Here is a 13,654-nt window from a genome sequence, read left to right on the forward strand (position 1 = left end):
GCCGATTGGCCACATGGCGATGAGTGAGCAGGTAATGCCTCAAAATAAAACTCAGACGACTGATTATTGGGTGCGGAGGTGTTGTGACACACACACACACACACACACACACACACACACACACACACACACACACACACACACATATATATATATATATATATATATATATATATATATATATATATATATATATACACACACACACACACATACATACATACATATATATAGTCAAACCTGAAATTATTCATACCCTTGGGGTACTAATGAATAATTTCAGGCTTGACTGTATAGATACTTTGAAAAATGTTGGAGACTGGTAGCCACTGACTTCTATAGATTTCTGTTTTTCCTACTATGGATGTCAATTGCTACCTGTCTCCAGCATTCTTCAAAATATTTTCGTTTTGTGTTTACCCGAAGAAAGAAACTTATGTGTTTACCTGAAGTAAGAAAGGTTTGTAACTACTTGCAAGTAAATAGTGAGTAAACTTTCATTTTTTGGGTGAACTATCCTTTTAAATAAATGTCATAATAATGCTGGAGCACATTGGTTTGCACCTCATGTGATTATTTCACTGGTCTGAGGTCTGGTAACTGGCTGCTCAGCTAGAAGCTTGATTATATGTGACTTGGTGTCACCGAGTCTGCCTGATGTTTCTGCTGCCTGCCTGTTGCGCTGTTTCACCTCATTAGCTCAGCTGGTTCTCCAGACCCAGGAGTATCACAAATTTGCATATTAGCTAAATGTTAGCTTTTAAAATTAGCATAAAGACACTTTTAGACGTAGATTCATGTTTTTCTCTCGATTTCCTCACTGTTATCATATAATAAAAGATATAAAAAAAAGCAGAACATACTCTTTGTTAGATTAAAAAAAAAGCAATAAGCTAATTATTAGCCATAAGTGTCAAAAGTTCCCATTTCCCTAACTAAACACAATCATAAATCAAACCATATAGATCATGCACTACTCATCCCATTTTAAACAGCAAGCTAGTAACCTCTACTAGCTCTGGACGCCTTCTGTTTAGACCCTGCATCCACATGATGCTATTTTAGCAGCACTAGGTGAGTGTGTTTGGTTAATGACCATGTAGCCAATGCCTCTGTGCATATAGTCATGCATAACAGCAAGTCCAGCTGCAGCAATATTCTCATTTTATTGATTTTCAACTCCTACAACAAGCCTACAACAGAAAAAAACTCAATTTCTGAGTGTTGGCACTCGAGAGTGAACCATGATAGTAAGAAGTGCAGAAAATAAAGAAAAAGATGGGGGGGGAGGGGAATCTAGATTCTTCTTTAAGAGAATACATTAAAAATCTTAGATTCAGAATCTAATTTCAGGGGCAGTTTACACAATGTTTTAAGCTACAATGGGAAACTTTTTATGTGTTTTGTGCATTTTAGGGACTGAAAACGGGTTACAAAGTGGAAGTTTTTGAATACGCTGCAAAAAGCGAGACGCGTGAAAACACAAAAAGCGAGACTTGATGAAAACAATGATGACGTCTGTGCATATTACATGTTTAGGGATGTATAGCTTAAAGGTAAGAGCAAAAAAACAAACAATAATATTGTAGTAACATTACACATGTGGTAGTGGTGTTGTTGCTCAACAGGTCATCAGCAAAGTGTGTAAAAAAATTCTACATACACACCAGTGCTGAGCTGCTGATGGCACATTGTCAGTTTCTTACAGGTACTGTTTACTAGCAAGGTGACCCCACCAAATACACTAGCATGGCATAAATAATAGTTTCCAAGTGTTTCCAATCTTTATTGTCTGTGAAGACAAATATTGGCAAAGGCAAGTACTGGACAAGCAATTTGGAATGGCGGTCATTCTCTTCTGACGTTAGTTTGACGGTTTCAGCGACAATATTCTTAACCATGCCCGTCTTACCATTAGTTTGCTATGAGGCAATGATGCTCAAAATGATGTGCGCATTTTGGAGATGTGCATAAAAAACAGTTGATGAAAATGCCATGATGCGCATAAATTTTGAAAATGTGCATAAAAAACATATGCGCATATCTGAGCAGGATTAACTTTTATTTCAATAAGAAAAACGCGTATAAACTGCGATGGAAACACTTTTACCGAACAAATTCCAAATTTCAAAAATACCAAACAAATATACGCATTAAAAAAGGTCATGTGATTTTGTTATAAGAGATCATGTGATGATGAAAATGTAAAGCACCTGAAATGTTGTTTTGGTCATTCTAAAACGCCGTAACCATTTCAGTATTAGTGTTATTATATTATTAATGAACTCCAGAATCAAGAGCGTCTGTGCTCTGGGTCTCACACCTTCGAACGCCACCGCACATTTACTACGTGTCAGGATTGTCTTCTGGTGCAGGTCATTTATTAAATGAAGAAAAGATTCATGCAGCTTTTCCTACTGCAGAAAATTCAGTTTTTACTGTTGATATTTGGCGCAAGTTTATCAGGAAGTGACGATTTTGTTCGCTTTGACTCGTTGGATGTTAAACGCTGCTTTATTCGCACATCTTTTATGCAATAATCCAGTTTTGCGCATGAAGTTAATTAGCATTTTTGGAAGGAAACTCAGCTAATGATGCTCAAAAATAAAGCCTACATAAAAAATAAAGTCTATACTGCAAAAATGATGTTAATCAAATTCAAGATGTAAGTTCAACTTGAAAGACATGTAAATAAGTTGTCAAAGAATAAGAATAAATGTATAATAACTCAATTTTGACAAAAATTGCCATATAAAACCTCATAATTCCAAGGAGATGTTTAGTGACACTGATGGTGACTCTTCCCCCAGACACTTAAGACTTACACATTTAAATGTATGTGAATGTTTCGCTCAACTTTTAGAAACTCTGCACTTGTTAACTCTCTGCGGACAGTGTGCAAAAAGGTTAGCAGGAGTGGGGGGAGGAGATATCTGTCTTCCACCGAGCGTTGTTTTCTCCTCCCTCCTCTTACTATCTGTCCACCCCTTCCCTCCAGCCTCGCTCAATCTCGCCCCTTCTATTCCCACCTACTCCATCTTACGCGCTAAGGTTAAACAGCTCTGATTGCAGCACATTATCATCTCCAGCGCACACACATGCACACACATGCACGAGAGAGGGGCCCCTACCTTTAGGTGACACGCTGCGGGACTTCTTGCTGTCAGATGGGCACTCGCTGCTGCTGTTGGGGGAGTAGGCTCTCCTCTTGCCTAGAATGTCATCTGTGGAAAAAAAAGAGACAGCAAAAGAGGTTAGGGGGGGTTCAGATGCGGTCAGATGGCCCCTAAACCCCTCGCTGCCTGGCTCTGTACCTGCATACATGATGGAGCTGTGAGAGCGACTAAAGATACGGTGAGATGAGAGGGCCCTGCGCCAGCGTGAATGACAGATCTGGTTCTTACTCAGCCATGTGCAGAAAAGAGAGATTCTTTTACCCGCTCTCTCTCCTATCTCGAACAAACACGCTCCCTCTCTTTTGCACTCACCCTCGCTCTCTATCTTCGTCTTTTTTTTTGTCTTGACTATCTATCTATCTCTCTATCTGTGCATGCAAACGCTCCAGGTCTTCACACCGGCCTAAAATCTCCAGAAATGACAAGCGAAGGAGAGAAAAAAAAGATGAAAAAAAGCAAACGGACTTGCCTATGACTTCTATCAAACTCCTGTTGCCTCGCTATGACGCCTTTCGGCTTTTTTTCACTCACTCTCACTCTCTGTTTTCAGTGAATTTAAAGCTCACACCTTTTGCTAATCTCTTCCTTCCTTTCTTTCACTCTTTCTCTCCCTCCCCCTTTCTCTCTCTCTCTCTATCTCTCTAGAAAAGTGGAGGCTGTCTACACTAGCCTAATGCAGCGCTCTAGTGAGCCGCTGGTGTCTAGTGTACGATTACAGCACCCTCCTCCCCCCCAAACACATCTCAAATCAATATCCTGCTAATCATGCTGGGAGGGGTGCTGCTGAGAGCATGGTGGTGCATGCATGCAGGAAGGAAGAGACCGTTTGTCATTGCACTCTCTTCTCCCTCTCTCACTCATTCTCTGCCCTCATGCACCACATGAAGCAAAAAAGTCAAAGCCACAGAGTTATGCTCTCCCTTTCGTCTTTTGTTGATGTCTGATTCTTTATCTAAATGGACTGTGCAAAAATAAAATGGAGAGGATGCAGGTTAAACATTTTGCCTGCACTTGAACTTTTGTTGTATTAATTGTGTTTTATTGTCTGAATAGCATAGAAATCATTTGTTATATGGTGACCCGTAGGTACATTGTTTTAAAGATCTCATACACTGAAAAAAGTGTTGCATGCAAAACTGTTGCAAACAATTTATTTGTGTTGAATTTAAACAAACAAATTAAATTGAGCAATGTTCAACTTAATTTGTTTGCTTAAATTCAGCCCAAATAAATTGTTTACAACCACTTAACGTAAAAAAATTGAGTAAATCCAAGGAATCATCTTTGAATAATTTTTTCCAGTGTAGATTCAATCAGGTTGAGCGTTGGGCTAACAACCCACCTCATAAAAACTAGATGTTATAAAACACCAATGTGGTGCGGCTAAATATCAACTTTGATATTAACAGCCCTGGACATTAGTAAGTGGGTATATGTTAGATCAACAAAAGAATTTCTTTGTAAATCAGATATATGTCCTATTGAAAGTGTATATTTTGGATATCCACATATCAGCCTATTTCATTTTATACAGCAATACCATGAGTTGGCTGAAGGTGATAAAGAGTGGGTTACTGGAGTAAAAATCTCATTCATTTTCCCACTGTGAGCTATGAGCTAGAAGTTATTTCCTATCAAAGTTGTTTGAAGCTTCCAATCTACAATTTTTCAACTGGACTGTTAAATAATCCTGTTTAAAAGCAGAATTCCTGGTGATTCTCCAAGAAATCTCTACTAGACAAATTAAACAATTTTTCAAAACGATGTTTTAATGCCCTACTACTACTTAATTAGTTTTATTTCCAATGTTTTTTAAGTTAATAGTCTATTGCTTTTGTCAAAGTTTGTACTGTGATTCACACCAGAGTTAATTGGCATTTAACTAATTTATAAATAGCAAACATTTGTAAGAAAAATAAAGGAGAAACTACTTCCAGGAAGAAGGCTGCTAACAAAGTCAGTGAACTCCAATGTAGGTGAAACATTCTACTCTTATTCTGTTCTTCGATTGGACAAAGATCTGTATAGTGCAGGATGAGGTCATTAGGACCTCTCCCCACTTTCCTGGAGGTGAAAGGCTGTACATTTTAAATGTGTTAATCCTTTGTTAAAGCTAAGGAGCAGTGTCAGGTACGTTAATTAAAAAAAAGGAAAAGATTACAAATTACTGACCACTACTGGAAAACTGTAATCTGATTACATTACAAATTACTTAATGTAAAAAGTAATCAGATTACTAACTACTTTACTTTGAAGTTACTTTTAAAACATAAAGTACACCTACAACCTACAGTATAAAAATACAAAAGAATCGGCAGCTCTTTCAGTAATTCAATATTCACTGGAAAACATTACAATGGGCTGATCACAGCAGCATATTCAAAAGACTTAAAACCTTTGGAAAAATAACAAACTTGCACGAGGAAAAGACACGATATGTAAACAGCCCCATAAGCAGCTATGCTTCTCTTCACGTTTAGAAGATACCTTCACTTCTGATCCTGCACAAAAATTCAACTTAGCCTGTTTCGGCTGAGTTGGACTGCCGTGTTTTTGGGCGCTGGTGTCCTCTGGTGACGAGGAAGAATGCTTTCTGTTCAAGTGCTTTGACAAGTTGCTGGTCAAGTTAAAAGCAGTCGAAAGTTCTTTAGAGACTGGACAGTGACTGCATTTCACAACATTATTTTTTGTTTTTATGCTCAAGGAAATTAATATCTGTATTTCCACTTAAAGAAGCAGTCACTCTCGTCAGCAGCCATTTCAGCTCGCGTTCTCCACCAATTTAAAAGCGAATGCTTATTAACTGACATTGCAGCGGAAAACGTTTAAAAGAAGCATTTTTTTTTCTAAAAACTATTTTTGTAACGATAAGTAACGCAATTACCCTGACTTTAGTAACTAATCAAATTACACAAATTTAAAATGTAATTCGTTACATTATTGCGTTCCTCAAAAATGTAATTAGAATACAGTAACGCGTTACTGTGGAACGCTTTACACCCAACTCTGCTAAGGAGTGTATGAGAATACAGATTAGCCACATACTGTAGCTAAAAAAACTCTTATTTTGATTTCACAGGGTCTTTAAAGGAAGCTATTACTACTGATGACACTTTCGTGTAAGCCATGAATAAAGCTCTACACATCAAAGAACATTGAAGGAGGAGATTCATGCATGGCAACAAAACTGAGAGTCTGCACCTCTGTATATGTCCGACACAAAAGTACAAACTCGTACCTCTCGACACCAAGCTCACTGTTCATCCCTCTTTCAGATAAGAGTGCTGGAGAGAGACACTGAGAAAAAAAAAAAAAAAAAAGCAAGCCTGTGCTTGAAAGGGCTTTTGGAGTGGCAGAGCTCAGTCTGGGATTCTTTGTGGGGAGCGAGCTTTACTAATGACGCTGTTTGATGTATTCTCATCGGGGGGGAAGGCTGTCTATCCCACTCCAAAGAGAAAGAGGGGCCTCTCTAATGGGCCCCCATCTCCTCTTCTAACCTCCACCCAAAGACAACAACAACACTCCCTCCGTCTGTCTCTCGCTCCACTTCTTCTCCCTTTGCCGGCCTTTGAGGTGAAGAATCTCCCTTGGCGCATTCAATTATTTTCCGTTCTCTATCGTCACGTGGAACTGATACGATCGCTGCGCAAGTGTAAAACTCTAGCAATTCACCACTCCTGTCTATGCATGAGCTAAAAGAGTTCAAAAGCCTGCAGGCAGTGTGCATGTCTTAATACATGCTGATGTTGAATGGAGCACATTATGAATGGGGCTGTGAAGGTACGTGAAAAGTCCCTGGAATTAAGATGTGCTTTTGTTTATCTGATCACAATTGGACAATGCTACATTACGGCTATAAGTGCGGTCTAAAATGTTTGCTTGTCCACTTTCAACCACTTTGCCACTCCGGCAGCTAGCTCTCTGCAACTCTCACATGGTCGCCCACTGAAGCTAAGCAGGGCTGTGCCTGGTCAGTACCTGGATGGGAGACCAAATGGGAAAACTAGGTTGTTCAACCTGCGGTCTGTGTGGGTCCTAACGCCCCAGTATAGTGAAGTGGACTCTATACTGTTCAGTGAGCGCCGTCTTTCCAATGAGACATTAAACCGGCTCTCTGTGGTCATTAAAAATACCAGGATCTCCTTTGAAAAAGAGCAGGGATTTAATCCCGGCATCCCGGCCAAATTTGCCTACTAGCCTCTGTCCATCATGGCCTCCTAACCATCCCCATATCATAATTGGCTTCATCACTCTGTCTCCTCTCCACCAATCAGCTGGTGTGTGGTAAGTGGTCTGGCGCAATATGGCTGCCGTCGCATCATCCAGGTGGATGCTGCACACTGCTCAAAAAAATGCATACAGCACTACGAGTGTCCAGAAAATTACCATATAAATGTAAGGATTTGTTATTATTATTACTTTCAGAGAACACATTTCACATGTCAAAAATATTGATTTGACTTATTTAGGTGTGTAAACACTCATGGTGTTCAAACTGCCATAAAAGACCATTTACTCTCCATCTAACCAGATCATTGTATCTTGATTAAGGTATGAGGAAATGCACCAAATCAAATGACTCATCTTTCAATGCATCGCATCAAAACACAGATTACAGTACAAATTCCTGGTCACTTTTCTGCAACTGAATTGGTAGAACACAGTGCTAGCAACACTAAGGTTTTGTGCTCGACTCCCAGGGAAAGTTAAAAAGTTGTAAAGCTGTTTTGGACAAAAGAATCTGCCAAAAGCTCATAAGCCATTAAATAGGTTCATTCATTCAATAGTACTCATGCATCGCACTGAATGTTCCTGTAAATGTGATGTACAGCCTGATGAAAGAAGACGGAAGAACTTTAACAAAATGCAAAACCAACTTGTTAAAAGAAATGCATATGAACGTATCTTCCAGCAAACAATTTTGTGTTTAATAGACATCTAATAGACATCTAAATATAGACAGCTTGGCTAAAACAAGATTAAATTTGGGCTGTCAGTGAAAATCTAATAAACATCCAAGAATAGTCCAAAACTACACTAGTCATCAAATAGACAGATCAGACAGACTTTATATGTGTAGTCATTCAGTTCTATTTATCTGATGACTAGTCTAGTTTTGGCCTATTCCTAGACGTCTATTAGATTTTCACTGACAGCCCAAATTTGGCCTTGTTTTAGCCAAGACAACTATGATTAGATGTCTATTAGACATCTATAAGACATCTTTTAAAAACAAAAAATGCTTGCTGGGTTAATAACAGGTGGAAAGAATAATGTGTCTCAGCTTTTCACTAATGGCTGTAAATAAGTGGTATGGTTCAGTTCAGTAAAGTACAGTTGGGTACCCTTTTGTTTCCACTGTCAAAAATACAAAAAAAAGCAACAGTACCACTTTTTTGGCAACATTTCCTAGTGGTACCTAGCACAATAATACAGTACCAAAAGGGTGGCGCTAGACTGACTGCTGAACGCTAATGTCTACAGTGAAAAAAAAATGCATGTGAATGTATCTTCATAAATTAGTGGTATGGTTCAGAACAGTACAGTTAGGTACACATTTGTTTCCACTATCAAAAGTACCTAAATAGTTAACTGTACCAAATGTTGGCACTGTTTCCGAATGGTACATAGCACAACAGTACAGTACAGAATGCTAATGGTTTACAGAGAACAAGTGTGTGCAGCAAGACAATAGAATGACAACACATGAAGCACCATTTTTAAATGCATAGCTGAAATATAGCACCATAGCAATACAATGACAGCATGTAGCCCTGAACCAGGTCCCTCACAAGTCGCATCTAAATGCTTGCCACGCGTCTACATTTGACATTTGATATAATGAACTTGAGTTCAAAACAAGATGCAATATGTGAATGTCCCATTTGGTTTTCTTCTTCAAGCAAGAATGACGCTGATCTTTCTGGCATAAACTTCGCCTACCAAGAAAGAGTACTATTGGCAGTGGAAATGCAATATGACCCAAACGGAACTGTATTGCACTGCACTGAACCATACTGCTCAGTGGAAACAAGGCATAAAAACACATGTTAATACAATTTGGAAACAACAACTAGGAAAACACAGGTTGAGAAACACTTCTACAAACCACTGCACCCTCTGGATTCTGTAGCAGCTAGGTTGATCCAGTCTCTTCCTCTCCGTATGTCTCTCTCTCTCTCTCTGACCCTAATCTCTTAGCAGTGTCTTTCCCACAGGGCTCAGCCACCCTAGCGCTGCTATCTCCAGCCCAGCCTGTTCTCCAAGCTCCATCGCGTCTTATCAGGCAACCTCCTGCCTGCCAACACTCCCGAAGCCCTGGGCTGAGTCCAGTTCCTCTCCATCTCAACCTCCATCTCCATCTCTGCGAAATCAACGGTCCTGAACTGTCACTCAGACAAACAGCTCAAATTCACACAGCAATCCGTACCCTCAGTCCAACACCCCCCCCGCCCTCAAGTGATTAAACACAACCTTTTAAACCTTTGAATTCTCATGATGGGATTTGACAGTGCAGGACAGAGTGATTTGCAGTAAGAAATGCTTTCGTAAGCGGGAGAGAAAAAGTTTTGGAGCAGGGCAGCGTGCCCATGGCGTCAGCGCAGGCGGAGAGGAAACCTGGCTCCGGACCACACTCTCTGTCTGCTCTTAGCACTTCGGTCTCTAGCTGAAGTAATGCACTCAACAAAAGAAGAGAGAGTTCGGGACTGTGAGGAGGAAGCCGTGATTCTGCATGGAGGAGCTGGAGGTGGGATGCGACACTGACTCATTCACAGTTTCTTTACTCCTTATAAACCTCAACTTCAACAGTTCACCCACCTCTCTCCTGTCCACTTATTGTTCTCTGTTGTGCATTTCATTTATTTTTCAATTTATTTTCATCAAATGTTATTATTCAAGGGATCTAATTTTTATTTATGTTATTTTATTGTTGTATTTATTTGCAATTCATTCGATTTTTGTATTATTCAGTGATTCATTTATTTTTCTTCGGCTTAGTCCTATTATTCATCAGGGGTCGCCACAGCGGAATGAACTGCCAACTTATCCAGCATATGTTTTACATAGTGGATGCCTTTCCAGCTGCAACCCAGTACTGGGAAACATCCATACACTCTCAAATGCCCACACATACACTATAGCCATTTTATTTTTTTTCTATTCACCTATACCTCATGTCTTTGGACTGTGGGGGAAACCAAAGCACCCGGAGGAAACACACGCCAACACGAGGAGAACATGTAAACTCCACTCAGAATGCCAACTAACCTGGCTGGGACTCCAACCAGCGACCTTCTTGTAGTAAGGCGGCAGTGCTAACCGAGCCACCATGTCGCCCCATTATTTTCATCCTATTTGATTATTTGTCTGTTTCTTTAATACAAATGTGTGGACATTAATTTGTCTTGTTTTATTGATTTTTTAGTAATTGTTTTATTTGAATTCATTAAATAATTTATTAATTATTTTACATTTATTTTTATATTTTTGATGCCTTTTCTGTAAATTGTCCCGTGGATCACCTAGCACCCCTTTAATGCTTCTGTACTATTAAACACTTGCTAATACTGTAGTATGTATTATTGCATAATTTATGTTAATTTGTTGCTCACACTGCCCACTACATGCTAATGATAGTATATAATAGCACAAATGTAAATTATATGTAAAAACAAACAAAACCTGGACTACAAACAGTTAACAATATTGTCTTTGTTACATTTTACTGAATGATACAATGGTCAAGAGAGCTTAACGTGCTGCAATTTAAGTAAACACATGCAATTACAAAAAAACAGCAACAGATTGAGAAAAGATCTTCATCAGTTTGACAGCACATGTGTGCAAATCCTCACAATGCACACACTAATAAAACACGCTGTATTTTCTCACAATGCAAACAATTTACGAAAACGCGCTGCATTTTCCCACCACGCAAACAAATCAATAAAGCGCGCTGTATTTTCTCACAACGCAAACAATTTATGAAAACATGCTGTATTTTCTCACAACGCAAACAATTTATGAAAACATGCTGTATTTTCTCACAACGCAAACAATTTACGAAAACGTGCAGCATTTTCTCACACCACAAAAAGAACGGAACACAACGGAAATGTTCCAAGGGAACTCAAAAGAGTGCCGAATGCCACTGCACTGTGACTATTGCTCAGTGAAGTTGTAGGTGATCTTTAAAATGTGAGTCTTTTGTTTGTTTATTTTAATGTCCAGATTTCCCTTGGCTTTTGTATTTTATTAGCCTAAATAACCATAACATAAATAGCCGGTCTATCACGTTTTAGGGTCTCCTAAAAAATATTTCTATTGTGTTTCGAGCTTTTGGAAAGTTTTTACACATATCGCCTTTGGCTGAATTGGGAATATAATATCAGTGTGCCACCAGAAAGCCAGAAAAGGAAAGATGGGTATACTATTTTAAGACCTAAAACTTTTTTAAGAAAGTAATTCTAGTAAAAATATGCAATACATACTTCATACACTTCTTACCCTAAAACTTTGCCCATTCAAAAAATAAATGCAAAAACCTGCTTCAAACAGCTTAAAAAACCCATCGCTGCAGCAGGAATACTGTGTTCTCTCTGTCTCTCAGTGTGCTCTAGGGAGAGACAGGGTTCAGCAGCGCCTGTCTGCCTCAGGGTCAGAGATTTTAAAGCGGAAAGCCTTTAATACCAATTAAATGTTGCCTCTTAAAGCTGTGATGCTCATATTTAACACCAAACAGGGAGACTCTGAGCTGCCTCATGCCACCACCAAGTTACCAAACTCATGGAAGAGCGTCTCCTGTCGCCAGTGCTGTCACTAATTCCTTTAAACTCCAACCCGGGCGGTGCAGCGCCGGGCCATAGCAAGGGCAAAAAACTTTAATAACGGGATAAGGCTAGATGGATGGAGAAATAGCAAAACGACTAAATGAGGCTCTTGGTTTTCTCCTCCTCACCCTGTGCTCTTTCCGTCTCTCTTCGGCTACTGACAAGTTGGACAGGCCAGACTCCTTAATTCCCTTTTCTTATTCCCTTAATCTGTCATCTTTATCAGGCAGGGGAAGTGGCGGGCGGCGCGGCGGAGCCCCAACCTCCAATCAATCTCCACATTACAGCTGACAGAATGGTGCTAATAACTTATTGATCCCCCTGTTTGCGGGGCTCGGCCAGAACTGAAAGGATGGCATTGATTGGCTATGGGGGGGTTGGGGGGGTTGGGGGGGGAGCAGCACGGCGCTTCCGCCAGCCTGGAGGATTCAGTACCGCCCTACTCTACTGACGCTCCCCCACTGAGAGCCTTGGGGGAGAGACAGAACGAAAGACAGAGAGAGAGAGAAAGATACGAGCAGAAAAAAGAGAGAAAGAGATCAAAATCATGGGAAAGAGAAGGAGAAAACAACAGAACAAGGCAAAAAAAATGCTGCAATTGTGGAAAAAATAAAGACGAAGAGACAAACAGGGGTTGAGGAAAATGCAGGAAAGGAAGGGGATCCGCAGAGATATAAAATGGAATAAAACACATGCAGTTATGGGTGCCCTGTATAAGTGCTATGCTTACAGTAAAAAACTGAGCGAAATCTGGCTTACACTAAAATATTGACTGAAAAACATCCTAAAAAAGATCCTAAAATTCAGAGCTGATTATGTTATCTCATTATACACTAGATTTTAGAAACTCTATTTGATTGCATTTAAGCAACATGTGATGTTGCAACACCTTTTATATTGATTCAACACACCCCAGCGGCTTCTAATGGAGCTTATCTAATCCAAATTTAGAGCTGGAACTTGCAGTTTCATTAAAAACTCTAAAAATAGTTTGGACTTAACTATCTGTAGCTCAAGTGTTCAACAGTATAATGCTTATGTCAAACAAATGTATTTGTTCTGATTCGTTTTCTGATATTCCATTGAATTTAATACTATATCAACAAAAAATGTAAAGCAAATCTATTTTCAACTTTTGACTATTAATAAATATATATTAAGTCAGAAATATATATATATATATATATAGTCAGAATTATTATCCCACCTATTAAATTTTGATTCTTTTATATTTTCCCCCCAATCTCTGCTTAATGGAGGGAGAAAAATCAACAAATTTATAAACATAATAGCTTTTGTAATAACTGTTTTTTTTTATCTTTATATTTTTTAAGATACTTATTCAGCTTAAAGTGACATTTAAAGGCTTAACTACGTTAATTAGGTTTAACTGGGCAAGTTAGGGTAGTTAGGTAAGTCATTGTATAATGATGGTGTGTTCTGTAGACTATCGAAAAAAATAGCTTAAGGGGGTTAATAATATTTATTGAAATTTATGGAAATGTATTTATTGAAACTATTGAAATTAATATCTTTTTTAATGTTTAATTTTTTTTATACTAGGCTTTATTCTACAGTTGAAGGCAAATGTATTGCTCTCCTGAGAATATTCATACTTTTTCAAATATTTCACATGTGATGTTTAAC

At 38.9% G+C, this 13,654-nt stretch overlaps 1 protein-coding gene across 2 annotated transcripts in view; it reads right to left on the reverse strand.

The window, feature by feature from the left end:
• samd11 (sterile alpha motif domain containing 11) overlaps positions 1 to 13,654 on the reverse strand; it is a 104,225-nt gene that overhangs the window by 32,113 nt on the left and 58,458 nt on the right. For both annotated transcript variants that reach the window (XM_056449084.1, XM_056449083.1), the window contains exon 5: positions 3,132 to 3,224. In XM_056449084.1, the coding sequence (XP_056305059.1) occupies positions 3,132 to 3,224 (93 nt within the window). The remainder of the gene's footprint in view (positions 1 to 3,131; positions 3,225 to 13,654) is intronic.

This window comes from Danio aesculapii, chromosome 23 (genome assembly GCF_903798145.1).
Source record: "Danio aesculapii chromosome 23, fDanAes4.1, whole genome shotgun sequence".
NCBI classification, from domain to species: domain Eukaryota; kingdom Metazoa; phylum Chordata; class Actinopteri; order Cypriniformes; family Danionidae; genus Danio; species Danio aesculapii.